Source organism: Crinia signifera, chromosome 2 (genome assembly GCF_055691185.1).
Source record: "Crinia signifera chromosome 2, ASM5569118v1, whole genome shotgun sequence".
NCBI lineage: Eukaryota > Metazoa > Chordata > Amphibia > Anura > Myobatrachidae > Crinia > Crinia signifera.
Genome location: NC_139218.1, coordinates 145,200,416 through 145,227,295, shown reverse-complemented (window position 1 = coordinate 145,227,295; position 26,880 = coordinate 145,200,416). Strand labels below are relative to the sequence as shown.

Here is a 26,880-nt window from a genome sequence, read left to right as displayed (position 1 = left end):
ACGTCTCAACCACTCCATTTTACTACCCCACAGAAAAACAAAACATTTCCTCACCATTTTCCTAAAAACACCATATGGGGGGGACGGGGACACATGCAACATACAATAATATGGGAAGAATCACACTCTTCACAACTAGTACTTTCCCTGTCATTCTTAAATTTCCAAAAATCCAATTTCTTCATAATCTTCCTATTACATTCATATACAATACCCACCCCATTATTTTTATTTAAACAAGACCCAGACCAAAACCTATCCCCTTTGTCCCATTTCACATTTCAATCCCCTCCATTTTAGGGTCCAAATATTTCTCTTTTAACACTTCATAAACTTTGTAACTGTCCTTCCCTTCCAAAAAACTGACATCATACATGCCCTGGTTAAGAAAATCTTGGATACAAAAAATAGTACTTATCTCCACTCCTGCCAGCTCCACCAAAACTTCCCTCACAAGACGATAAAGTCCACAATCTTTCCTCCTTCTTTCTTGCACGAAAAAACGAAGGTGTTCCAGCCATGATGCTTCAAATTTCCTGCAGCGATGATACCTCCTCAGTGTTGTAGATGTCCCACAGAAAAGATTCCCAACCTCGTAACCTCAGGCCCAGACCTCAGCCCAGGCCAAAAGGCTGCGAAGCGAAGACAACTAGTCAAGAACATTCTTGTTATCAACCAACTTTGGCTGGTTCTGTTGGTTTTCAATTAGACAGGGTAAGGAAGGACCTCAGTAAGTTATGGAGAGCAAATAAAGCCCTTATGCAAATTAGTTTAGAAATTAGACCATCTTATTGGTTGATGCAATTTTCATTCAAAATAATCTATTCTGATTGGTTTATGTACTGTCAGTAAATAGTTTTCTATTTTACAACTTTTGCTGAGACCATCATGCAATAGTCAATTGGTCAAGAGTTTATCCTTACACACCTAAAGCCTTAGATTGCTTCTTCCTAGATTAGCACCCCTCCCCCACCACCCTCAAATGTTTTTAAGCGGGGACTAGCAATGACTGCACAACTGTGACGAAGGCATAATTTCAAGTAATACATTATAACTGTCAGTTTTCTTGGGGGAATTGTCTGGGTGCGGGGCCCCCTTGGGCTTGTTTGGCTGGACCACTCCAGGGCATCGCTACTTTACACATACACTCACATAAACATATCATCATTTTTCCATGTATGTCTTTTTTATATGTATTTTTTCACAATTTTTTTTATACTTTTGACACACCCTTTATCACTATTAGTTGCTTACACATACCCTACATTCTATGACACTTTACCCTCTATTACACTTCACAGCTATATTTTATTTATGTGATGCCCTGGGGTGGTTTTGCTGGACTGGTTTGGGGGTGCCCTGCACCCCAGGCATGAACCCCATAGTGCTAGGGACCTGCTCTAAAGAGGTGACCTTAACGTGGTGGGCAGGTACATATCTTTGGCCAAATGTATGCTAACAACCTCATAAATTAATTACATAAGGAATACATGTTAGCAGTAAAGAGTGCATAGTGTGCCTGCAAAGCCCCTCTGTCTTGCACATGGTCTTAAACTTTAAGGTTCCGCACTAAAATTAGTAGAATTACTAGCTATAAGTTACAGCAAAGTGTATTGTGTGTGATTCCTGCATTAATTTGGGCTGGCCTGTATCCAACATCATTGATGTGTACAAAAGACTAGACTACCATCCAACCAGCAGCTAGCTACCCAGAATGCCTTGCGAAGGCTGACCAATAGAAGACTTTGAATATGTGATCTCATCATCCTTTGTTTTAACGTTTATATCTGTTGATTTTGGATTTTTGTGTGGATAAGTATAAGCTGTGAGCCTGTATCTTACAGCTGCGCTTTTTGGACTAGCACCTACACTGTTACGCTGATGTAAAAACCTTCTTTTTTTTTAGATTTTGTTAGCCATTGTAGTGTATGGTCTATGTTCCATAACATTTTCAGGGACAGGAATGTAGCAACCAGGCATCCAGACTATCTCTCAGAAGACCGGTGCCACAATGCCAAAGTGAATGCCGACAACAGAATCTGACTGCCAGCATCCCAATCATAGGTATGCTGTAGGCTTGGGGGGGGGGGTCTATGAATTAATGAACTAGAAGAGGGACTTAGGGTTAGGCAATGGGGGTCAGGAAAGTTTGACTGCGAGATAAGAGGGTTAGGGTTAGGTTTAGGCAGCGGAGTAGGAGGTTTAGAGTTGGGCACTAGGAGGGAGAGCTAGGGTTAGGCTGCGGGGTGGGGGCCTATAGTTTGGTTGTGGGCAGGGAGGGTTAGGGCTAAATACCCATTGGGATTATCTCCAGCATCGATATTCTGGCTGTTGGCATCCTATCTGCCAATCATCCGTATGTATTCCATCAATAATGCATGTAAATATATACTTTAATCCCACTACTGTTAACTAAAGTTTAATTGCAAGATAGTTATTTCTACTTTATAAACCACAACAAGTAGGAATATAAACTTAATACTTTATTGTTAGTCACAGCTGTAAAATATATATATATTACAAGTTCATAAAAGACAATATTGCAAGCTGCCCTTTGACATTGGTATGCAATAGCTTTTGAAAGTCATCATACGTTATAAACCAGAAGCACTAGAGAACAAAGAATTTCATTGAAAATTAATGTTCTTGAAATCAATTGAACATCGATATTTGCCATTGAGAAACTTTAAGCAGATGAGACTGGGGATACAGGGACACGTATGGTGCAGACGTTTGCCATTGAAAGGAACCTGCAAGAAAAAAAATAGTAAAAATATATTTGCTCAAAAAAGCAGTTAAAGTAAGAAACGTTATTGGCATTACAATTTACACTTAGTCACCACTCTGTGTTACGAGCCGCCTCCGGCGTGTCAGTGTTTTTGCAGCAGTCACTATGTTCTGTGTGGAGTTTTGTGTGTTCACCGGATCAGCACTCCAGGATTTGGCTGATCCATCTTGCCATGTTTCCATGCATACCTTAGTCTTGGGTATGACTGCCTCATAAGCCACTGGGTATTTAGGTATGCTCCCAGCATTGAGAACCTGCTGGTTATAGTCTTGTTACAGTCCTGTTACAACCCTGTCTCAGTCCTGTTATAGTCCTGTTTAGTCCCGTTATATACTTAGTATATTTCTGGTTCCTGGTTAATTCCATGTTCCTAGAGAGTCTCAGCGTTCGTAGCTACTACTGCCTGAGATTACTCCTGTGTTCAGTTTGTTCCAGTCTAAGTATTCCAGCAATCACTCCTCCCAGCAATCACTCCTCAATCATAGCTCTTGTTCTGAGACAGAGTCATGGATGTAGTTAGGTTGCAGGTCTAATAACATGCTAACTTATCTAGTGTATGTTTTTCATTTGTTTGTCTCCAGGCAGATGTTAGAGGCATTGGTCTAGCCTGGCGAGTCGCTTAGGCGGGTAGGTTGCAATACCTTGGTTATAGTTTTGTTTGCTTTATTGCGACGGATTCGCATTATCGTGGTAAGGGACGCAAATCCTGTGTTCAGCTTCTGTTTACAAGGTTGCATACTCTTAAGTTTGTATATGTGCAGAGCCTAGTTATCTTTTGTTATTTTGTCAATTTATCCTCTTACTAGTACCCTGACTCGGTTGGGACTTTGTGCCACCGCGAAAGACCAGGTGGCATCTGAGTACAGGGTGGAGCTAGTCTGCCCTGGAAAGGTGGCTATTAGTGAAGTCTAAGACCAGCGCAGGTGCCAGCCGACTCAGGCTATAGTGAGAGAGGCAGTTTCAGGCTCAGGGACTGCTTTGGCTTCACCACCTCGGCCACAGGAGTACAAATCAGGCTATAATCAAGATCTTGTAGTCCTGCCAGTCACCGAAAGGGTTAAACCAGAGTACACCCCAGATAATCCTAACACTCTGATGTCTTAAGAGGTGTACCCACGGTGCAATTTTGTCAGGCGATTATCACTGGATAGCCAAAATCACATGGTTTTAAACATGCATCTGATCCCGAAGCGCACCCCTGCTAAGCCAGAATCCTTTAACAAAATAGCCTGCGCAGACAAAGCAATTTTGACGAGATGCCAGACTTTCATAGTGAACATAGACAAAATCACCAGTGCATCTAGTCAAAATCTAAATTTTGATTCTAAACCAAAGCCGCCAAGTGCAAAATTTGTCAGTTCCAACAATCTCTCCATTTCAATTGAAGTTATCTGTTATTTTGGCAAAAGAGTACAATGCTGTTCATGTAGCTCGGATTTAAAATTATTATTATTTGTTTTGCAGAACATGATTGGACTTCGACATAGACCAAAAGGAAGTGCTCCAAGGGTTTGGTGTGTATTTTTTTTTTGTTAAATAAAGGATTACCCCCTTCAGTGTGGAGGTTCTCTGCTATTTTTAATATACTTTTTTTAGGCATATAATAGATGCCGCTGGGCCCTTAATGTTCGGGCATGTTGGCACTTGTTCCAAAAGTGCTGACATGCAGGGGAAGGTTTGCTGGGATCAGTAGTCTGCCTGCAAAGAACAATATTACGATCTCTATTTTTTTTACTTAGCACCAACCGTCACAAGGGGTGCATGTAATAAACAAGAGCTTCCAGCCCAGGCCTGGTGATTCCTCAGGGGGGCAGAACACTTTTTTGCTGGGGCTTCTACTTTCTGGCAAATTCCAGCCCAGGCTGAACAGTTTGGGACTGGTTATACACTGTCTGTCTCCCTGCTATAGTAATATCCCCGGTATGGTTTAGCCCAGTACTGGTTAGAGGAAAATAGGGGAAACCCCACAGAGTTTACCTTTCTAGCTGTTTTCCCATACCAGCCCAGTCTGGATATTGTTTTGAGAGGGGACTTCACGCAATGTATTGCGCAAGCTCCACTGGGGCAGGGACTGATGGGAAAGACTAAAAATTCTATCTATCTATCTATCTATCTATCTATCTATCTATCTATCTATCTATCTATCTATCTGTCTATTCTAATATACAGTATCCAAAGCAAACAGCACTCAGAGATCCAGCATGAGGAAGGAACTTGGGGTGAAATTAATAGGGGGCGATTTTTTAGACATGGGCGATTTTTGGTAAAAAAACGGCCGAAATCCCACGTTTTCCAAAAATCGCACATGTAATAGGGTGCGGTAAAAAAAAAGGACACTTTTTGCCACGAAATCGCACATTTTGAAGTGGCGAGTTTTAGTCACACTTCAAGTCGCATCCAGATGGTTTACCCATTGGAAAGCATCTAACTTGCACATGTAATAGGGTGCGATTTTTGGTAAACGTTACCAAAAATCACCAAAAAATTAGACCAGGTTCTAGCTGGCGAATTTGACAGAACCATGCACAGATCATTGTGATCTGTGCATGGTTCTGTCCAAAAAAAAGGGTTTAAAAAAAAAAACGGGGGAAAAAACGGCGTGGGGCCCCCCTTCTGAGCATAACCAGCCCCGGGCTCACAGAAAAGGTCCTGGTTTCATAAAATCACAGGGACAAACATGTTGGGGGTTCCCTTGATTTTAGAAAACCAGCACCAGGCTCAAGGACCGATCCTGGTTCCCAAAATACGGGGGACAAAATGACTAGGGGTCCCCCGTATTTCAAGAACCAGCACCGGGCCCAACCAGCCAGCAGGGTAATGCCATAGCCAGGGGGAGACTTTTTATACAAGTCCCCCCGGCCAAAGCATTCACCCCCTGACCGGTCAGCATGGGCAGGGGTCCTGGGGGAGTGGGGACCCCCCAAAGAAGGGGTCCCCCCTCCAGAACTTACCTGCCCATGCTGAAGCCCGGGGCTGTCCTCGATGCTCCTGGGCGGTGGGCATCAAGCTGATAAATGGTGTAAAAAGAAAGAAAAACTATTGTATACTGCTGTGGAACTACGAGTCCCAGCAAGCCTGCACCACATGCAGGGACTTGAAGAACCACATGTCCCAGCATGTGGGGCAATAAAGGGCCCGCTGGGACTTGTAGACCCACAGTAGCACAAATAGTTAAATAAATACATACACACACTGACAGTAAAACTTTATTACATTCGGAGCCCATTCATCCAATACTCACCTATTTTGCCACAAAGCATGTGGAGCTGTGGAGAGAAAACATACTCACCAGCCGTCTTCAGCGATTCTCCGGGAGCCCTGCAGCACTCTTCCCATGGTCTGGTGTTCTGTTTACATTTGGGGCTCTGCCCTCAGACCTGGACTTAGGCCCGCCCAACAGCCAATCATGGTCTGGCATGGGGTTTTCTTGGATTATGATTGGCTGGTGGGCGGGCCTAAGTCCCAGTCTGGGGGTGGAGCCTGAGATTTAAAGAGAACACCAGACCGTGGGAAGAGTGCTTCAGGGCTCCCGGAGAAGCGCTGAAGATGGTACCCCAGTGGATTCTACTGGAGAAGGGGACCGATGGTTCGTGGCAAAATAGGTGAGTATTGGATGAATGGGCTCCGAATGTAATAAAGTTTTACTGTCAGTGTGTGTGTTTGTATTTATCAGCTCGATGCCCAGGGGCATCAAGGACAGGGCCGGGCTTCAGCATGGGCAGGTAAGTTCTGGATGGGGGGGACCCCTTCTTTGGGGGGTCCACACTCCCCCAGGTCCCCTGCCCATGCTGACCGTTCAGCGGGTGAATGCTTTGGATGGGGGGGACTTTTATTCATGACTGAAAATGCGCACATTTTCATGACTGAAAATGCGCACATTTTCATGACTGAAAATCACCCGAATTCGCACCATATTGCACTTTTTTTGCCGCAAATTCACATCTCATTATATATGCGAATTCGCGGCAAAAATGTGATTATTATAGGTGCAATTTGGGGCAATTTTTGAACATGCACAAAAATCGGACCCTATTACATTTCGCCCTTGATCTCTGAAACGTGTTGCTGTTTGGATTCAAAACCTTTACGATGCCAATGCACTTTGGAAACTATTTCATCTGAAAGGTTTATTTTTTTTTCCAGTTTTCCACAGAAAACTGGCAGTTCACAGGTATGTAAATTCTCCTGAGTACACAGAGGTCCAGACCATATAACCGTAGCAACCCAGGTACCTGAATAGCTGAAAGAAGCCTGGAGCCTTGGGAGCTTATACTGGGGATCTCACAGTCAAAATTTCAAGGCACTGGAGGACTCTGGTAGGCCTGCTTATATATCCCCCAAGGTGGTTGATGATAGGCTGATGGCTGCAGCAGCAATTTGGACAGAACCAGGAAGTAGTCTTACCTGGTTTTACCTGAGTGTTGTGATCACCCAGAAAGGTGCTGGAGTTGCTGGATAAGTGTCAGGGGTCAACTGACTACAGGTGAGCACCCATGTTACTCAGGGCCCGCAGGGAATGCCAGGTGTAAAGCGGCCACATGGGGAAGTGACTCAGAGACATCATGCCAGACAGTATCGGCGGCCAATCAGCGGCGTAAGACACTAGCATGTCGGTAAGTGGCACACGCGAACATCACGATCACTGCAATTCTTGATAGTATGACTGGATGAAGCCCAACTCTATAAGAAATAATTCTGATGATGATAATTTCCCTATAAATATAATAGTAATAGTGTCACAATCCCAGTGTGCAAGCAAGTACTCTTACCGGCTAAGTGTCTGCGCAGGCTGAGCTTGGGTTTCAGGTCCAGACGCCGCCTGGGCGACAATGCGTCTGTCCGGCAGTTATCTCCCGGTTACCGCAGTGCAGCTGAGTCTGCCGCTGAGCTGTGTCTCTCTCCCCTCAAGCTGAGTGACAGTGTCCGGAAATCCTCCAGTCCGCCGCCATTGCACACACAAGCTTTCCCGCCTTAGCCTGACATGGGGCTGCCATGCTCCTTTCAGTCACATTCAGTCTGAACCAATTCTGTGCAGTCTAAGCTCCCTGTCATACATACCCAGCCAATCCTGGCCTTCCAGTGGGTATAAGTATGCTGGGAGTCCACAGACTGATGCTAGTGCTTCATTTGTCAACTGTCTCCTGTTGGTGCAGTTGTCTCTCTCTCTCTGCTGTATGATTCTCTCCAGGTATTCCAGCTCCTGTGATCCGGTGTTCAGCCTTGGACCTTCACCTCAGCAGTTCTCAGCCTAGCTCCAGTGCATTTGATGTTCCAGCCATCGTTCCTGAGTGTCTGATATTCCAGTCATCAGTCCTGTGAATTTGATGTTCCAGCCATCGTTCCTTCCACATCTCATCCAAGGGAAGCCACAGTAAAGTATTGCTCCTACCATAGAGACTTTATTGTTCTAAAGGACTTCATCAGTGCTCTGCACCACATACCATCTGTGCCATATTGCATCAGTCATCTTGCATACTTTACTGCCTGCCAATTACAACCTTCCTGTCATCGGTTTCTTCAATGAAACCCGGTTGTATTTTACCTGCCTCCTTTCTGCCTCTGGGTGCACTGTTGTGCAAGTGAATGCGCAAGGGTCTCTTAAAGCCTCCCGATTCCTATATCGGTCCGAGTCCCCACCAGAGGTCTTCGTCTCTGTGACTCAGACCCCTGGTGTGACAAATAGTATGTTAACATACCTAGTATCAGAATCACTAATAATAATAATAATGCACAATACTACAAACCAGTTATTTAATGGAGCAGCACAGGCACTACACCCCACACAATAATATTGTAATTATTACAAAAGAGAAATTAAACAAAATTCTCGCAAACAGATCAAACATAATCACAATTATAATCAACAAAGTCAGGTAATTCCATTTAATTTCATTGGTGGAATAGTGTTTAATATCAAGATCCATTTAGATTCCTTAACCCCTTGAGTGGTGGGTTTTGCTGGTTTGTCCTGCCTAGCAAAACCCACCACAGATTGTAGGAGCCCCCTCCAACCCCACCTAACCTTTGCTCTGGCATTTGTATGCCGGAGGTTGAGCTCCCCTGCCGCCACTACCCCAGTCACAGTAGTGACCTCAGCTGGCAGGCTTGGGGATGCTCGCGGCGGCTCAGGAGGACTCGGGCACCTGAACTCCTGAGCACTCCCGGACCACCCCGAACATCCCCGAGCCTGCCGCTTACATCATTGCTGTAAACTGCATGGCGGCTGGGGAAACGGGGGTCAGGGGAGCAAAGGTGATGGGGGGAGTGATGTGGTGGTGCACACCTAGCCATCACTTGCGCGCACCTATTCCACATTAGTGGTATGCCCGGAAATTTTCCGGGACAGCCCGCTGCAGCAGTGCAGCTGAGCCCAGAAAATTTCCAGGCATACCACCCAAGGGGTTAATGTTAAGATGTTTACCCTGGCCACCACCATGGAGGCAGACATAAATATGATGAATAATAAAATCTTTCAAAGCCACCAGGGGATGATTTTTGTTTTTAAAATACTTTGCCACTGGTTGGTGAATAGATTTACCATATAGGGAAAGATGAATCACAGACCTATGGCTGCCATTCTTTTAGATCATTTGCTACTAGTCTGACTTTTTAAAAAAGTTGGGAAACAAAGCTACGAAGGACTAACATACATGACACCATTCCATATAATACAACTGTTTAACCCACAGTATAGCGCCGTCCTACGATTTTTTCCTGTATTTGATACATGTGGCACAAGGACAGAATCTATAGCAACCATGCATTGTGTAGTTATTGCTCAATGCTGGCATACCATACCTGGTGATATCCATCCATACAAGTCTATCTTTCAATTTGCTGCCATGACTGAAAGCCACCATCAGTCTTTCAATAGGACTTGCAACTGTATAATCCGAAATCCACAGCATTTTGTTCAATTTATCATTATGAGAAGGTCTCAAAAGCTCACTTCTTATTTTAACCCTTTGATTGCCAAGTGAATTTCTTAAAATAGGTGTAAAAATTGGCAAGCAAACATTTGTATTCATTATAACGACCTGTAATGTTTACCTTATGGTAATTCTGAGACTAAATCCACTAAAGAATTGGATTATGAACCCATGCAAGTAGACACACTTCACAAGCGTAGTCTCAATGAGAGAAGGGAGCAACGACGTCAGGAGAACTGTGTCTTTATTGTGGCGAGTCTGGACATTAAGGGGGGAATTTACTAAAGGAAATTTGTAAAAAAAATAGGTGTAAAAATAGGTGTATTTGTATCCAGAAATACACTTATTTTTGACATTTACTATCCCGAAAATACGGCAATTCGTATTGATGTTCTGTCAATACGAATAGCCGTATTTTCGGGATAGTAAATGTCAAAAATAAGTAAATTTAGTAAATTTCCCCCTATGTTTCAAATTGTTCCAGAAAACCTCAAAGGACAGTAGCCACCTTAGCAGAAGCAGATGTGAGGGTACGAGTTCCTCAATCACTCAGACACCGAGCAGATGAAACCAGAAGAATGGTTTATTTTCCACAGCACGCACAAATAGACAATAAACAGTGGCAAAGGTAAATTGCAGAGTAGAAAGATATTCAGGTAGCAGGCCCAAACAGACAGTCCTTGTATAGTCACAGTCCCAGATCAGTTCCACAGGGCAAACTATCACTTAATCCCCACAGCAGTGATAGCATATAAGTCCACACGATACCTAGACAGAGCATAACCTCTTAGTCCAGGACAGTCCATCAATTCTCTCCCCTCTCTTCCTGCAAAACCCCAACTTACATCCCAAAGGCACCCCTCTCCCCCTCCCAGGTACTGCTGCTGCCCATCTGCTTCTGCCCCCTGCTGGGGTCGGTTCCAGAAAGTCTGGAAGTAGCCAAGATATGCATAGCAGAGTCAACACAAGATACAAAACACAGTCTGATTACATTATGTGGTGGTCACCCCCTGTGGACAACCTTCCTGTTGATAGTAGGGGAATTTGATCACCCCCTGTGGTGATTGTCCTTCAGCTATCCCCCTCATGTAAACAGCAGGAACAATAATCGGCTGATTACATTATGGGCTGATCACCCCCTGTGGTGGCCGGTTCCACAAAGTCTGCTAGAGCCCAGAGGTTTACAAAGAATTGTAAACCCCCCTGTGGAGATTGCCAATGGTACAATGCTTACATGAATAAAGTCCTGGGAAATACAGACATTACATTTGAGGTGGGATTATACAGCCTAATAATATATGATCTGGAACTACACACACATATAGGGGGTATATAGACATATATGGAGAACAAGAGGGTACCGACGGACTAAAATAGTACATTAATTACTACACCTAATAAAATATAGTAATTACAGATTTACAGTAAATCTGATAACCTCACATTCCTTCCCCTACTATTGTAGTCCCGGTACCAAGCTGTTCAGGAACCAATAACAACCTGGAATAGCGGGATGCAGAGCCGAGAATCTGGGGTTTGGATATACCACCTGAGTCCCACAGGGTGACATCATACCAAACCCATCTTGTAAAAGGCGGCTGGTTTGCAGAACCAGCAAGGGCATGATTACAGTCTAAGTCATACATTGGAACTAACAAGGGCTGTAGCGATTCCTCTTCTTCGGATTCTGGGTACCCCCCCTCTGCAACATTGTAACCTACTAATACTTTTGCCTCGGGCACAATGGGGCAGGGACCACTTTCCACCTCCCCCTCTTGCCCAAGGAACAGGGGCCAAACAGCAGGCCAATATAGGGGCTCTGGCCCTGGCACTTCCACCACCCCGTCATGTCCTTCCTCCCCCACACCCAAACTAGGGGCATGGCAAATTTCAGTCCAGCATTTGGTCTCAATGTCCAGGGCTGAGGAGGGACCCTCCATCACAAACAATTCCGCTGGTGGCTGCAGGACAGGCTGTGTCAGCTCTGTCCCCTTAAAAGCCAGATGCTCACCTGCAGCTACTTCTGCGCACACCTCCTTCTCCGCGATAGCCTCCTTCCCCAGCTGAGTATGCTGGGCAGCCCGAAACACGACGTCATCTGTGACTGGTGTGCTGGTGGCCTGGATGTTGTTGGATACTCCTCTAACCACGGTGATCTCCTCCTGGACGCAGTCCTCATAGATCCCCTGGCAGCAGGTTAATAATTCTGCATCTCCCACCTCAGCAAAAGGGAAGCTGTAGCGCAGCTCCTCCTGAATAACCTCCTTCACTTTGGGGATAACCTCCCCCTGCAGAGAACACTGAGCAGCTTCCTCCCTAGGATGGGGGAGAAGCAATTGCAAACGGTGCCTTTCATCACGCCCCCTGCGACACTGATCTTGCCATGCTGGGGTATCCAGGAGCCCCCGATCAATCGCCTCTTCCTCTGCCACCACGAAGCACTCCTCCAGACACTGCAATTGTTCCCACACACTCAACTGTGCACCGAAATGGAGAATCCATGCTCGGTAATCAGCAAATGCATTTGTAGGATCTCCCTGATCGTGAAGGATCTGCTGAAGGATTTCCCCGCGAGTGCAGGATCGGATGGGTATACCTCGCAGCTGACCTTCTGCTATCAGCTCCTCCATACTCATTTCTTCAAGGGCAGTTAGGGGCCCCCCTGACAACGACCCTTCTCTTGCAGTAACAATTAATTCTGTGGCAGACCCCTCGGTTGTCTGCCCAGATTGCAGTAGCCCCCTTCTAGACCTTTCCTCTGGTTCTATCTGGGGCATCAATGTATTCTGGACTTGTCCTTCAGCCTCAGAATATTGTCCTCTTTGTAGCATCTGGGTAACTGTGGCAATCACTTCCTCTGTAAATTCTACAAACTCTGGCTCTCCCAGCAGATTCCAAGAGGTGGCCTCACCTTTACAGTGCAGAAATGCATCCCCCAGGTAACACAACTTGTCCTGTATGCTGGATACTCTCCACCCGCTGACCATCTGCTGAGCGTCTTCCCAGTACTTCCAGATATACTGCATTTTACTGACAATAAATAACAGATTCGGCTTCCCAGCCTGCCGATACACTGAAGAACCTCCATCCCTGAGCTCCTCTGCTACAGGGGTCTTGAGGCATCGATTTTCTTTCCTTGGAAACATTTTCCCTTTCACAGGACTGACACCTGCTCACTTGCTGAACATCACCTTATTGCATTTTCCGTTTCCTTACATATGGTCTGATCCTCTGTTCTCTGTGCTTTCTGTGCTCGATGGTTGGTGTCTGAATGATCCCACTGTCGCTGCCGCCAAATGTGAGGGTACGAGTTCCTCAATCACTCAGACACCGAGCAGATGAAACCAGAAGAATGGTTTATTTTCCACAGCACGCACAAATAGACAATAAACAGTGGCAAAGGTAAATTGCAGAGTAGAAAGATATTCAGGTAGCAGGCCCAAACAGACAGTCCTTGTATAGTCACAGTCCCAGATCAGTTCCACAGGGCAAACTATCACTTAATCCCCACAGCAGTGATAGCATATAAGTCCACACGATACCTAGACAGAGCATAACCTCTTAGTCCAGGACAGTCCATCAATTCTCTCCCCTCTCTTCCTGCAAAACCCCAACTTACATCCCAAAGGCACCCCTCTCCCCCTCCCAGGTACTGCTGCTGCCCATCTGCTTCTGCCCCCTGCTGGGGTCGGTTCCAGAAAGTCTGGAAGTAGCCAAGATATGCATAGCAGAGTCAACACAAGATACAAAACACAGTCTGATTACATTATGTGGTGGTCACCCCCTGTGGACAACCTTCCTGTTGATAGTAGGGGAATTTGATCACCCCCTGTGGTGATTGTCCTTCAGCTATCCCCCTCATGTAAACAGCAGGAACAATAATCGGCTGATTACATTATGGGCTGATCACCCCCTGTGGTGGCCGGTTCCACAAAGTCTGCTAGAGCCCAGAGGTTTACAAAGAATTGTAAACCCCCCTGTGGAGATTGCCAATGGTACAATGCTTACATGAATAAAGTCCTGGGAAATACAGACATTACATTTGAGGTGGGATTATACAGCCTAATAATATATGATCTGGAACTACACACACATATAGGGGGTATATAGACATATATGGAGAACAAGAGGGTACCGACGGACTAAAATAGTACATTAATTACTACACCTAATAAAATATAGTAATTACAGATTTACAGTAAATCTGATAACCTCACAGCAGATTCTTCAGATCAGGAGTCTGTGAATTCCGATATGCCTCAGCATTTGAATGCTATTATTCCACGTCTCTCTACCTTAGCATCCACTGAGAACACTAAGGAGAACAGTGAATCACACTTCTCAATTCAAATTAGATTCCAGATCGGTGCACAATGGATTTCCACTTCTGCAATGGTGGACTCTGGTGCGAATGGCAATTTTATGGACATAAGGTTTGCTAAGAGAAATAACATTAAATCTAGAGAGAGAGATACCTGTATTAATGGAAACTGTGGATGGCTCCCCTTTGAACTCTGGTCCAGCTACTCATGAAACAGAACCCCTGGATCCTGTAATTGAGCAGAATCACCATGAGACTCTGACCTTCTTACTGATCTCTTCTCCTCAGTTTCCTATTATCTTGGGAATCCCTTGGTTGGCTGCAAATAATCCATCAATTAACTGGGAATCAAAGACTCTCCTCAGAAACTCCTCTTCCTATTTCGAAATCTGAATCCTCTCTGGAAGAAGTGAGCAAATTAAATAATTCCACTCCTCCTGTATTGGAACAATTACCTCCACAATATAGAGACTTCTCTGACATCTGTATTAAGAAGAATGCTGACAAATTACCAAATTAGATCTACGAGGAGCATACAATTTAATACGCATACGAATAGGGGATGAATGGAAGACTGCTTTTCGATGCAAATATGGACATTTTGAATATTTGGTAATGCCTTTTGGATTGTGCATTGCCCCTGCAACATTCCAACACTTCATAAATGACATTTTCAAGGATTTAATTGACCAATTTGTTGTCATCTATCTCGATGATATACTTATTTTTTCAAATTTCCAAGAGGAACATCAACAACAGGTTCGTTCTGTACTGGAACGTCTTCGCAAACACAGTTTGTACATCAAATTGGAAAAATGTGAATTCCATCAGACACAGATTCAGTTCTTGGGCTATATTATCTCACCTCAAAGTTTAAGAATGGATCCGAGCAAGGTCCAGGCTGTATTAGATTGGCGAACTCCAAGAAATATTAAAGAAGTGCAAAGGTTCATAGGGTTTGCTAACTTCTATAGACGATTTATTAAGGACTTCTCCAAGATTGTGGCACCAATCACTCAACTAACTAAGAAAGAATCATCTTTCCATTGGTCTCCAGAAGCTGAAAAGGCTGTCTCCATACTTAAAGAGAGGTTTACTACAGATCCCATATTAATATATCTTAATCCAGAACTCCCTTTCATCATTGAGGCAGATGCTTCAGATTCTGCAGTTGAGGCAATATTATCACAGAGAATAGGAAAGAAGATGTTATTGCATCCATGTGCCTTTTTCTCTCATAAGATGACTAAGTCAGAAAGGAATTATGATGTAGGGAATAAGGAACTATTGGCCATCGTGGCTGCTTTTACTGAATGGAGGCATTTGCTGGAAGGTGCTTCACATCAAATCACAGTGTTTACTGACCATCGGAATCTGGAATTTGTTCGGTCTGCAAAGAGACTATCTCCCCGACAAGCCAGATGGAGTTTATTCCTAAATCATTTTGACTTTGTTATCTCTTATAGGCCCGGATCCCAGAAAGCTGATGCCCTATCCAGAGCATATATGGAAGACTCACCCCAGTGTGAACCAGAAGAAACAATCCTCTCTAAATCAAAATTTCTGGGTGCTGTTGGCAAGGGTGAGCTCTTATTTGACATCAAAGAAGGTTACAGAACAGATCCATTTCTTTTAAACCCTCCTTACATTTAACCTATCAAGATAGCACATGGAAGTATAAACATTGCTTGTATGTACCACCAGCAGCACGATTAAAGGGAATGGGATCATTCGTCAGACTGCATTTAGGTCTACAGTCATTAGGTCGACCCCAATAGGTCGACTGGCAGGAAGGTCGACCTGACTTAAGGTCGACATGGGCCAAGGTCGACATGACTTAAGGTCGAATTTGCATAAAGGTCGACATGAGGAAGGTCGACTGGTCATAAGGTCGACATGGGTTTTTCACTGTTTTTTTATCCGAATGTCGACACAGTCGACATGGACACAGTTGGCAATGAGAATCGGACCCTCGCATCGCTCGCTTCGCTCGCAATGCTTCGGGCACGGTGCCTCGCTGCGCTCGGCACACTATTTTATTCTCCCACCACACCCTAGTGGATGGTAGGGCATGAAATACCGCCTGTCGGCACATGTCGGCTCAAAAAACAGTGAAAAACCCATGTCGACCTTATGACCAGTCGACCTTCCTCATGTCGACCTTTATGCAAATTCGACCTTAAGTCATGTCGACCTTGGCCCATGTCGACCTTAAGTCAGGTCGACCTTCCTGCCAGTCGACCTAGTGGGGTCGACCTAATGACTGTAGACCTAAATGCAGTCTGACGAATGACCGCATCCCGATTAAAGGTACTGCAATTTGTTCATGACTCTAGACTTGCAGGCCACAAGGGTGTATGTAAGACTCATGAATTATTATCCCGTTACTTTCGGTGGCCAAAATTCAAGGAAGATGTTAAAAGATTTGTATCATCCTGCAGTATTTGTGCCAGGTTTAAGACTCCTCGCACACCTCCACTTGGACTTTTGCAACCATTACTAGTCCCTTCCCGTCCATGGGGATCAATCTCCATGGATTTTATTGTGGATTTACCATCATCCAAGGGTATGACAACCATTCTGGTGGTGGTAGATCAACTGACAAAGATGGCTCACTTTGTACCCTTTAGTGGACTTCCTTCTGCAAAAGAAACAGCAGAATTACTAATTAAGGAAATCTTTCGTCTACATGGAGTTCCTGATTATGTCATTTCTGACCGAGAAGTGCAATTTACTTCACATTTCTGGAAGCAGTTTTGTAGTTCTCTTAATATTAACATTCAATTATCAACAGCCTTCCACCCTCAATCTAATTGTCAGACAGAGCGCACCAACCAGACATTGGAACAATACCTACGGTGTTACATTTGCCTTCTGCAAGATGACTGGGTTAATGTTTTACCAATGGCAGAGTTTTCATACAATAACTCACAATACTCATCTACAAGACAGAGTCCTTTTTATGCAAATTTGGGGTATCATCCAAACCTACTCCCCAACTTTCCACTGGATTCACCCCTTCCTGCTGTTACATCCAGACTAGAGTTCCTACAGAAGAATCTTGAACTACTAAGAGAAACATTGCAACATGCTCAGGACAGTTATAAGTGTATCGCAGATAGACATCGTAGAGCTGCACCAGTTTTAAACATTGGTGATGATGTATGGCTTTCTCCGCGAAACTTAAAAGTAAGTGTACCCACTCCCAGGCTAGGACCAAAATATATAGGTCCCTTTAAGATTTTGACACAAGTTGGTTCATCTGCCTTTCGACTTGAACTCCCAGGATCTATGAAGGTTTATCCTGTCTTTCATGTTTCATTACTAAAGCCAGTAGTTGCAAATCCTTTTCCTGGTCGCACTTTGCCTCCGCCAGGTCCTATTCAAATCAATGAACATGAAGAATTTCTAGTGGAGAAAATTCTAGATTCACGTATATTTCGGCCACTGGACTTCAGGTAATACCACCAGTATCGTTACAATCATAGAATATATTGATTGATCTAATGATTCAACAGAATCATTTTCATAAATAACAGGCTGGTCTCAAATACTTCTTTGAGAAAAAGTCAATGGTCAAAAACAAATAAACAATAAGTTCTTGCATAGGGGTTTAGGATGATTGGTTGCTTGAAGATAGAAGACTAAAGATGATTATTATGTACTGTGGTACCAGTAGAAGTATGATAGGAGTTGTTGTGCGCTTACTTGGCCCAAGGTAACAAGTCTACCCAGTCGTCCTGTGAAGGCAAAGAAACATGAAAAGGCTTCTAGATCTTGGTTGACCCATTCTGTCTGGCCATTTGTCTGTGTGTGGTATGCAGTAGTAAACTCGAGCTTAATCTGGATTGCGGAAAACAGGGACCTCCAGAATTTGGCTATGAACTGTACTCCTCGATCCGAGACGATCTCAGTTGGAAGACCATGAAGTTTGAAAACATTTGCAATGAAGAGTTGTGCTAAAACTGGAGCTGATGAATCTGTCGACCACTACCCAAATTACTGTGTGTCCCTTTGATGGTGGTAATTCTGAGATGAAATCCATGGACAGATGAATCCATGGTTAAGTTGGTATGGGTAGTGGCAGAAGAGTTCCAGCAGGTGATGTTCGTGGAGTTTTGTGCTGGGCACATTGAACACAAGATGAAATTAAGCTGTTTACATCAGTTTGCATAGAAGGCCACCAATAGGACCGCTGAAGAAACATTAAAGTCTTTTGCACTCCACCGTGTCCGGCAAATCGAGAAGAATGGGCCCATAACAAACATACAGCTGTATCCTCCTCTTGTTTAGCATAAAAATATTAGCTTAAGAGGGTGTCCTGATACAACCCATGGCAAAACCTCTCCGCTGAAGAAAGAAATTACCATCATGGAAGAATAAATTTCTGGAAAGAAACAATTTCAGCAATGCAAGAAACAAGTTGTGTCACGGATGTAGGATTTAATGGACTTGTGTGATGCTCAAGAACTGCAGGAGGACTAAGAACTGAAGGGTTAAAATGAGCAGGTTTAATGAAAGACCTTTTCATAAAAGTAAAATAAACAGGCAGGCCTCAAATACTTCTTTGAGAAAAAGTCAATGGTCAAAAACAAATAAGAAAGCAATAATTTCTTGCATAGGGGTTTAGGATGATTGGCTGCTTGAAGATAGAAGGCTGAAGATGATGATTATGTACTTTTAGAAGAATGGAGATGGCTTGAAGATGATGAAGATGAGAATAAGACATGGGAAGTTATCCAGTTAGAAGAGTGGGAATGACGTAGAAAAAATTGGATCAATGATTGAAGAACTGAGAAGACTGAAATAGCTGGAGCTGTGACGGAATCTGGAGGGTATCAGTCTGACTGGACTGGGTAGAATGGAACGGGCTAGGCTGAGGTCACTGCAATGGGAATTGGATCCCTCGCAATGGAACAACAGACAGGCTGAGCTGAGGACAAACAGAAAGCACAAAGAAAGCCAGGAGTCTTCCCAAATGCACAGCACAGAATACTATTTGCACTGGCCCTGTTTCAGCCTACCAAGAAGAATAGATAGTGAATTTGAAGAAAACAGCGCTCAAAAGGTTGCTATATTCCAAGGTGGATTAGACCTTATATAGATTTATACAAAACCAAATACAGCCTTACTAGAATCACAGGTTGGTAGATGGATTCTCATACGGTAATTCTGTGTATTCCAATCCTTCCTTTCTCCCCTTGGGCTGTGATTGGCAATGCAGATGAGGAGTCTGGGTGCAGTGGCGTCTTGGAGGAGGCTGTGGTCAGTGGCAGTGGCTTGGCTGTGGTTGATGGAGACAGTGATCTTAGGCTGTGTTTGGTGGTGTGGACAAGGAGGCTGAGTTCATTGGCGGCTGTATGAAGGAGGCTTTGGTTGGCGGCTGAGACTGTAATCTGCAGTGGTGTGGGAGAGGAGTCATCACCTGCAAATATTAACCTCAATCTACCCTGTTCCAGAGACAGAGACTGATAGCAGCTACAGCATACAGGTTATTATCACTAAATGTACAGGATTGCTTATTACTTCTCCACAGTCATCAATGGCTTAAGTTATCTCCCAGAGAGTGTCTTAGTTTTGCATACTGTACGCCTTCCAAATCATTCCATGGTCAGAGACCATGAAATGATTTTGCCCCCGCACTCAAGGCTGCGAATGGATGTTTATGCTAAATTCGCGAGGGAGGGGGGCGGACAGCAATAAAAGCAGCAAGCAGCGTTTCATCCACATGCAACGCTGCAAATTTTGCAGCGTTGCGTGTGGACCAGAATAAGGCCCATTGCACGTATCACCTGTGAGTCTGATAAAGGTCCTATATTTCTGTTTAACCTTAATTGGCAAATTTGTAGAGAGAGGGTATTGTGTGAGTGATTACTATCAGTAGAATTGAGTATTCATAAAAAGATAAGCCAAATAATATGCCGTCGAGAGGTAAGCCACTTAGGCTCTTTGGCCTATTGTAAACTCAGATTCAAATTTACTAGTATTCAAAGACAAAAGTCTGATAGTGGCTTTTTGCTTTTTTGTGGCAATTTGAAAGATAGACTTGGACGCAAGGATATCACCAGGCATGGTATACCAGCATTTATTTATTTATTATTTATTTATTAACAGTTTCTTATATAGCGCAGCATATTCTGTTGCGCTTTAAGCAATGTCTACACAAATGTGCTATAGTTGCTGTCCTTGTGCCACATGTAGTTACTTGGTACTTTGTAAAACCTTTAAGAAGCCCCATGTTGGTAAGATGTACAATATATGATATGTGCTTACTTCTTCATCTTCATTTACAGTATATGTGATAGTATGCCCTTGTGGACTCTTTGTAGTAGGACTTTTTTTCAAGAACGGCAGCCCAAAGGTCTGAGATTTGTCTTTCTGTAGCTGGTTAATCTATTCACCAAGCAGTGGCAACACATTTCAAAGACAAAAATCATCCAATGGTGTCTGTAAAATATTTTATTATTGATCATGTTCCTGTGTCTATGAATGGGGTTGACCAGGGTAAACTATTACCCGATTATCGGGTGATCGTGTATGTGCACAGTCCGCACTGTACAAGCATGAGCCATCCATACAAACAAAGCCAGTTGAGTGATAGGCACTGGGTATTTGAGGGTGGCATGCCGACATTTTCTGGGTGTGCCCAATGGTAATCGCAGTGCCGAGTAGGTCTAGACTTACTTGGTGGCTGTGAACAGGGAAAACCATTTGATGGCGAGTGATTGTGAATGGTTTTCCCACAGTGATCACAGCTGCAAATATATTCCCAGCTATGCACAAGCGTGGGGATACACTCTGGCGGGCGGCATTTACCTGAAGAATCGCAGCCCAGCGATCAGATCTGAATCAGGCCCTATGTTTGGTCTGTTGGTCATAATGCTTTGTTTGATTTCTCTTTGTAATTCTTACACATATACAGTATAATATTGTGTCTAGACTCTGGTGCCTATGCTGTTTAGTGTTCATGCTAGGCAGAACAACCTGCCTCCAACCCCCCCACCACGGAAGCCCAGCACCGCTGTAGATGTCTGCTCCCTGCACTGGCATTGCTGGACCCAGCCCACCCCCCATACTGACCTCTCCGACGACCGATGTCGTCTGGCTGGCCCACCCCCCTGTACTGTCATCGCCTGTCCAGGCCCGCCCCCCAGCAGTGACATCAGCAGGCCCGCCCCACCACCAACAGTGACATTGGCTGCCTGGCCAGACCCCCCCCCCCTTCTGTTGCCCTGTACCCTGGCGCCCTTCCCCAAATCTGGAAGAATTAATACTGCTCCTTTAAATTATTTGGGTTGTAATATTGTGCATAATACTAATAGGGATTTTGATACTAGGGGCCAAGGGTGTTAGGTTCAGAAAGTGAGAGCTTTTGGGAGAGTTTTCCTATTTTTTAAAGTGGCAATCAATACCATGGCAAAATCATTGAAAATTCAGTGAAAATGATTGCCTCTTTAAAATCTTTCTGATTCTTGTACCCTATTTGGCACTAGGTATGTTAACATATTACTATAATATATTACTATTATATTTACAGGGGCATTATTATAATTAGGATTATGCTAATAGAGTTGGGCTTTATGTAAGCATACTCAGCTTATCATCTGGCTTCCGGGTTTTCAATGCCAGATATCATATTACGCAGTTGGTGGAAGGGACCTTTTAGCCTGTGTGGAACACACATACCGGTAGAGGAATTTGGATTGCAGCCAACAGTATTTGCATTTATCAGAACAGTGCAGGTGCAGGTTTGTGCAATTAGTCTGGGTCGAGTATATAGGGGTTGCTTTGTGGTTTGTGTATGGTCCTAACAAAGGGGTTTTGTCCCCAAAAATGTTTGATCCTGATCGCATGATGATGCTAAATACATATTTGCATTTATGAAAGTCTTTGGAATGCAGTTCTCCTTTGGAGCTTGTGTTATTTATGGATGGAACATCCAGAGCTGCTGCATGTATACATATGAGTGCTTGACTGATTTTGGAAGATTATATATAATGAGATGGGGGTATTCACTGTTGGGTCATGGCTGTCGAGCTGGCCCGACAGCCGTGAGCCTGTCCCATTCTCGGTCTGCTCGAACGAGATTTTGCAGGGGGGTTCAATGTACCTCCTGCCACGGGACAAGAAAGGGGGCGGTGCAGCGAGCTGCGGACGGGAATCGGCGAGCTGCAGCCCGGAGCTCGTCAATTCCCGGCCATTTTCAGCAGAACGAGCCTGACTGTTTGTGAAGACAGCATTCAATAGGGCCCGCAGCCATCTCCCACATCGGGAGATGGCTGCGGGAGATTGAATATCCCCCCAAGACTCACATACACTGGATAAGATGAAGTTTTGGCCTTTAGCAGGTACCCAGCTTACCAGGTAATCAGCATAAGAAAGGATGGTTACAGCATTGCAGCATACAGGTTTCACAGCATAGTACATACTCTTCAGAAAGTTTAAGTGCTCCCTACTGTAGCCCACACTCCGGCCTATCACTTGGGCAGCAATTCCGCCATCAAGAGCAATGACACTCTGCCCTGGAAACCCTTATATCTGGAGAGCACAGGTGCTGCTAATCAGCCCAACCATGATCACACTGCTGCTGCTCTAAAACCTGCATCGAATCCTCCACACTATCTTCATGTGCCACAATATATAAATATATTGTGTTTGGGCAATAGGCTTGGCGTGTGTGGTCTGTGTTAGGGGCCTCAGGATTGTTGTACCCACTTGTGAATCCTGTGAATTGCCTGCTGTAAAACCTGTATCCTGTCTACTTACTGAAAATAAAAATGGCTTATTTCCTATACAGCTTATATTATCCTTACACACACACACACACACACACATATTTGCATAGAGAAAACCACTGCACTCCCCATTTCCAGAAATGGGATGCAGTGGCATGTAACCACATGCTCAAATAAATAAAGAAACCGTGGGCTCAACACTCTCCATAATAAACTAACTCACCTTAATACACAAATAATCAAATAAATGGGGTTTTAGTTCAAAGCTTGATCAATGCACTTAATCTTCCAGCCCATCGCCAAGGGACCCCACTTCTCTCCAAGTCCTACTCTAACAACCAGTCTCTTAAAGAACCTGGCAACTGCTGACACATTCTAACTAAAATGAAGAAGTGCTTGTTTCCATTTTAAATACAGTACAATGTGTCAGCAGTTGCCAAGTACCTGGAATGCGGCAGTGTGAGCCATCGCTTGTGGCGACACAAGGTCTCCTGAACAGAAGGACTACACACCTGGAGTAGCTGTTTGCCTGGGTATCCTTAATAATATGCCGTACAGTAGCCAGCCCACAGAGTTTTATGTCTTTGTATGAGCAAATACCTGTTGTGCCTGGATTTACCTATTTGATGTGGTATATTAAATGTATCATTTAATGCCCTATGGTGGATCACCCCTTCTTTCCTCTTTCGACATAGATTTGTTGCCCATGGACCCTGGGTAGAGTTATTCATTGGAAGGGAGCTTGCAGTCTATATTGGACTCTGGTGCCTGCTACACTTTGAGTGCCAACATCTCTGTGGAAGTGTACAGAGCGTGTACATCTAATATCAGCCACTGGAATTCGGGTGACCAATTTAGGGTGATCAGTTCTCTTAGTAGACTAGTCGAGTCTTTGAGGTATGATATTTGTGCTTTAACATACTTATTGACTTTTAGATCCAGATAGTGTGATAAATTTGCTATTAAAGAGTTGATTCCTGCCACAATTGGCCTAACCGGTGGATGTTCTTTATCCTTATGGATCTTTGGTAGTTAGAAGTAGACTGGGATCCTTGGATTCTCAGCTGATAAGTAATCATATTCATTCTTGCAAATTATGTAATTCCAAAGCACTTTATTTAGAATTACTAGTAATTCATCCCTATAGGCAAGGCACCGCAGCGCCCTAGGCGAGTCGGGGTGGGGTCGCCCCGGTGCCGGGGGGGGTGTACCTGTCTTGCGGCTGTGTATATAAAGCTTGCGGCGGCAGCAGCGGGGGGGGTCCCTGCAGTCAAGAAATTACGAGCGCTATCCGCCTGGCTAGGCGGAAGCGCTTTGTTGTGAAAACACAGGCCGCACGGCGCACGCTGATTGGCTGAATCTCAGCCAATCAGCGTGCGGCCAGTGTTTCCACAACAGAAGCGCTTCCGCGTAGCCAGGCGGATAGCGCTCGTTATTTCTTGACGGCAGGGACCCCCCGCTGCCGCCGCCGCAAGCTTTATATACACAGCTGCAGGACAGGTACCCCCAGGGCACGGGGGGGGGGCGAAATGCCGCCCTCCAGTGGCCGGCGCCCTAGGCAAATGCCTAGATTTGTCTAGTGGTGGCGCCGGCCCTGGCAGTAAGATAGTTAGGGATAATGGAGTATGTAGAATTCTCGTTCAGTTTTCTCAAGGCCTCTTGGATGTAGTCAGATCTCTCTTGTACTACTACAGCGCAACCTTTATCGGCCAACTTTATGAACAGTTCATTGTCGCTTTTTAATTTAGTTAAGGCTTGTTTTACAGTTGTCAGGTTAATTTTGCCGAACTCTTCCTTGATGGATTCATAGAAGATATCTAGATGACTCCACTGGAGTTAGAATTAATGGTTCCTGAGTGAGGCTTGACTGGATTTTTTTTTTTACATTTAAGTAAGTGTTGTAACCTCAATTTTCTGAAAAAATTGGTTCAGGTCTATACATAGCTCAAACTGATCTATGTGCTGATTTGGAAGGAATTTAAGACCTTTATCTAATAAAGTGATCTCTGATTGGGATAAAGTGTCCCATCCGATGATCGGTTGTCTTGTTCTTTTTCTGGGAGAGCTGTCTACCGCTTTTGTTTCCTCTTCTCTTATTGGATGTTTTCTCCCTTTTGGGGAATCCATCCTTTGTATAGAGCTTTTCCTCTTCGTGTAGTCGGGGGAAGAGGATTTTATCTATCCAGACAAAGACTGGACTAATGAGACTAGCACTTCAGCTAAATGTGGGGGTTTTCTAAACTTTCTGAAGAACCAGTATATCATGCAATCTGTAGAAATTCCAACTCAAAATGGGGCCATTTTGGACTTGCTGCTCCAGGCAATACAATCGCCATCCGCCAGCCTTCGCCAGCCGATGGAAGGGGGCACGAGCCGCTCGAATGCCCCGTTCCATCTGAGCCCTCTGCAGCTCCCCCGCAGCCCCTCCAGTTGCCCCCCCCCCCCGAACCCTGCCCATCTCCCTGAAGTGAGACTGGCAGGAAAAGCACTCCCCGCCTCCATGTTGACAGGGACGGGCATGCGTGTGAGACGCTCGTGCATCACCGTCAGATGGAGTGCCTCTCCGCCAGCCTACACCAGCTAAGGGATTCTGGTGATTCCCTGCATTGGCAGGGAGGCACTCCATCTGTAGTACTAACAAATAATGTGGACTTAGAGCTCTATTTTGATTTACACACTCCTCTGCATGTAGTCCCAGGGGAGTTATTTAATGTGACTGCGCCGTCGCAAAGTAATTTATGCGCATGTGCAGCTGCTGTGTGTGAGCGACCACGATGAATATATTATTCGCCGGGTGCTCGCACACAACAGTGCGGGCAGGGGGCGTGGGACGGCGGGCCAGGGGATGCGCCCATGGGAACGCCCACCATTTCATGGGCGTTCCCAGCCATATATTGACAATCCACGACCGTTTACACGGCCACGACCCCTTTTTGTCAATCGGCAGACAGGACAATGAATCCCGCCTGCCAATTAACAGGTGAGTGGACCAAGAACAGGCCAGGGTCACAAATGTAGGGATATCCCGACAGTCGTGATCTTTGCCAATGACACAAAATTGTGTCAGGTGATTAGTATGGATAAATAAACTAGATGAGTAGGCGAGAAAATGGAAAATTATTTTCAATGTGTACAAATGTAAGGTTATGCATCTAGGGAGGCATAACCAAGGTGCTACATATAATTTAAACAGGGTAGAATTGGGTCAATCAGAATTAGAAAAGGACCTAGGAAATTGACAACATACTGGGGTGCACTGCTCAGTGTCATGTAGCACCAAATAAGGCAAATTAGATACTAGCCTGTACAAATAGGGGGAATGGAAGCTAGGGACACTTGTTAGAACTCCTCTAGAATTTGGAGTACAATTCTGGGCTCCACATTACAAAAAGACATCATAGAATTGGAAAAAGTCCAGAGAAGGGTAACTAAACTAATAAAAGGGATGGAGGCCTTAAGGTCAGACTAGCCAAATTAGGAATGTTTACGCTGAAAAAAAGACGTTTAAAGGGGAGTCCTGCTTAACATGTAGATATATATCAAGGGCCATTACAACAATCTGTCAGGCAGACTATTTCTGTTAGAAAAAAAAACACATGTTCATTTTAGCTATGATGTGTCAGCGGTTGCCAGGTTCTTAAGAGACCAATTGTTAGTATAGGACTTGCATTGATATGGGGTCCCTTGGCGATGGGCTGCAAGCTTAAATGCATTGATCAATTTATGAACTAAAACCCCATTATTTATTTTTATTTTTATTTGTATATTGAAGTGAGTTAGTTTATTATGGTGAGTGTTGATCCCCCTATACTTGTATTTACTAGAGCATGTGGTCACAGGCCAATGCACCCCAACCTGGGAAAGGTGAGTGCTGTCTGCACCCCATTCGTATGAATGGTGAGTGCGGTGGTATCCTGTATCTATATATGTGAGTTCATTTTTAATTATCGTTCTGTGATCATAGCTTTCTCATGCACCCCAGGTAAGCTAATTTATCTGAAACCTGTGACAGCTGCCCCGTTAGTGCTAATTCAGGAGTTGTGTTGGTGATTGTCTCACCTTTAAAAGCCATAAGGTAGGTGGAAGGTAAGCTCTAAACCAGGAAAC

At 44.5% G+C, this 26,880-nt stretch overlaps 1 protein-coding gene across 1 annotated transcript in view; it reads right to left on the bottom strand.

Moving 5' to 3' along the window:
* Positions 1-2,558: 2,558 nt before the first annotated feature.
* The window catches only part of PROK1 (prokineticin 1), a 37,001-nt gene continuing 12,679 nt past the window's right edge, over positions 2,559-26,880 (bottom strand). Inside the window, exon 3 of the mRNA XM_083173081.1 lies at positions 2,559-2,750. Coding sequence (XP_083029207.1) covers positions 2,628-2,750 — 123 coding nt within the window. The 3' untranslated portion in view covers positions 2,559-2,627. The remainder of the gene's footprint in view (positions 2,751-26,880) is intronic.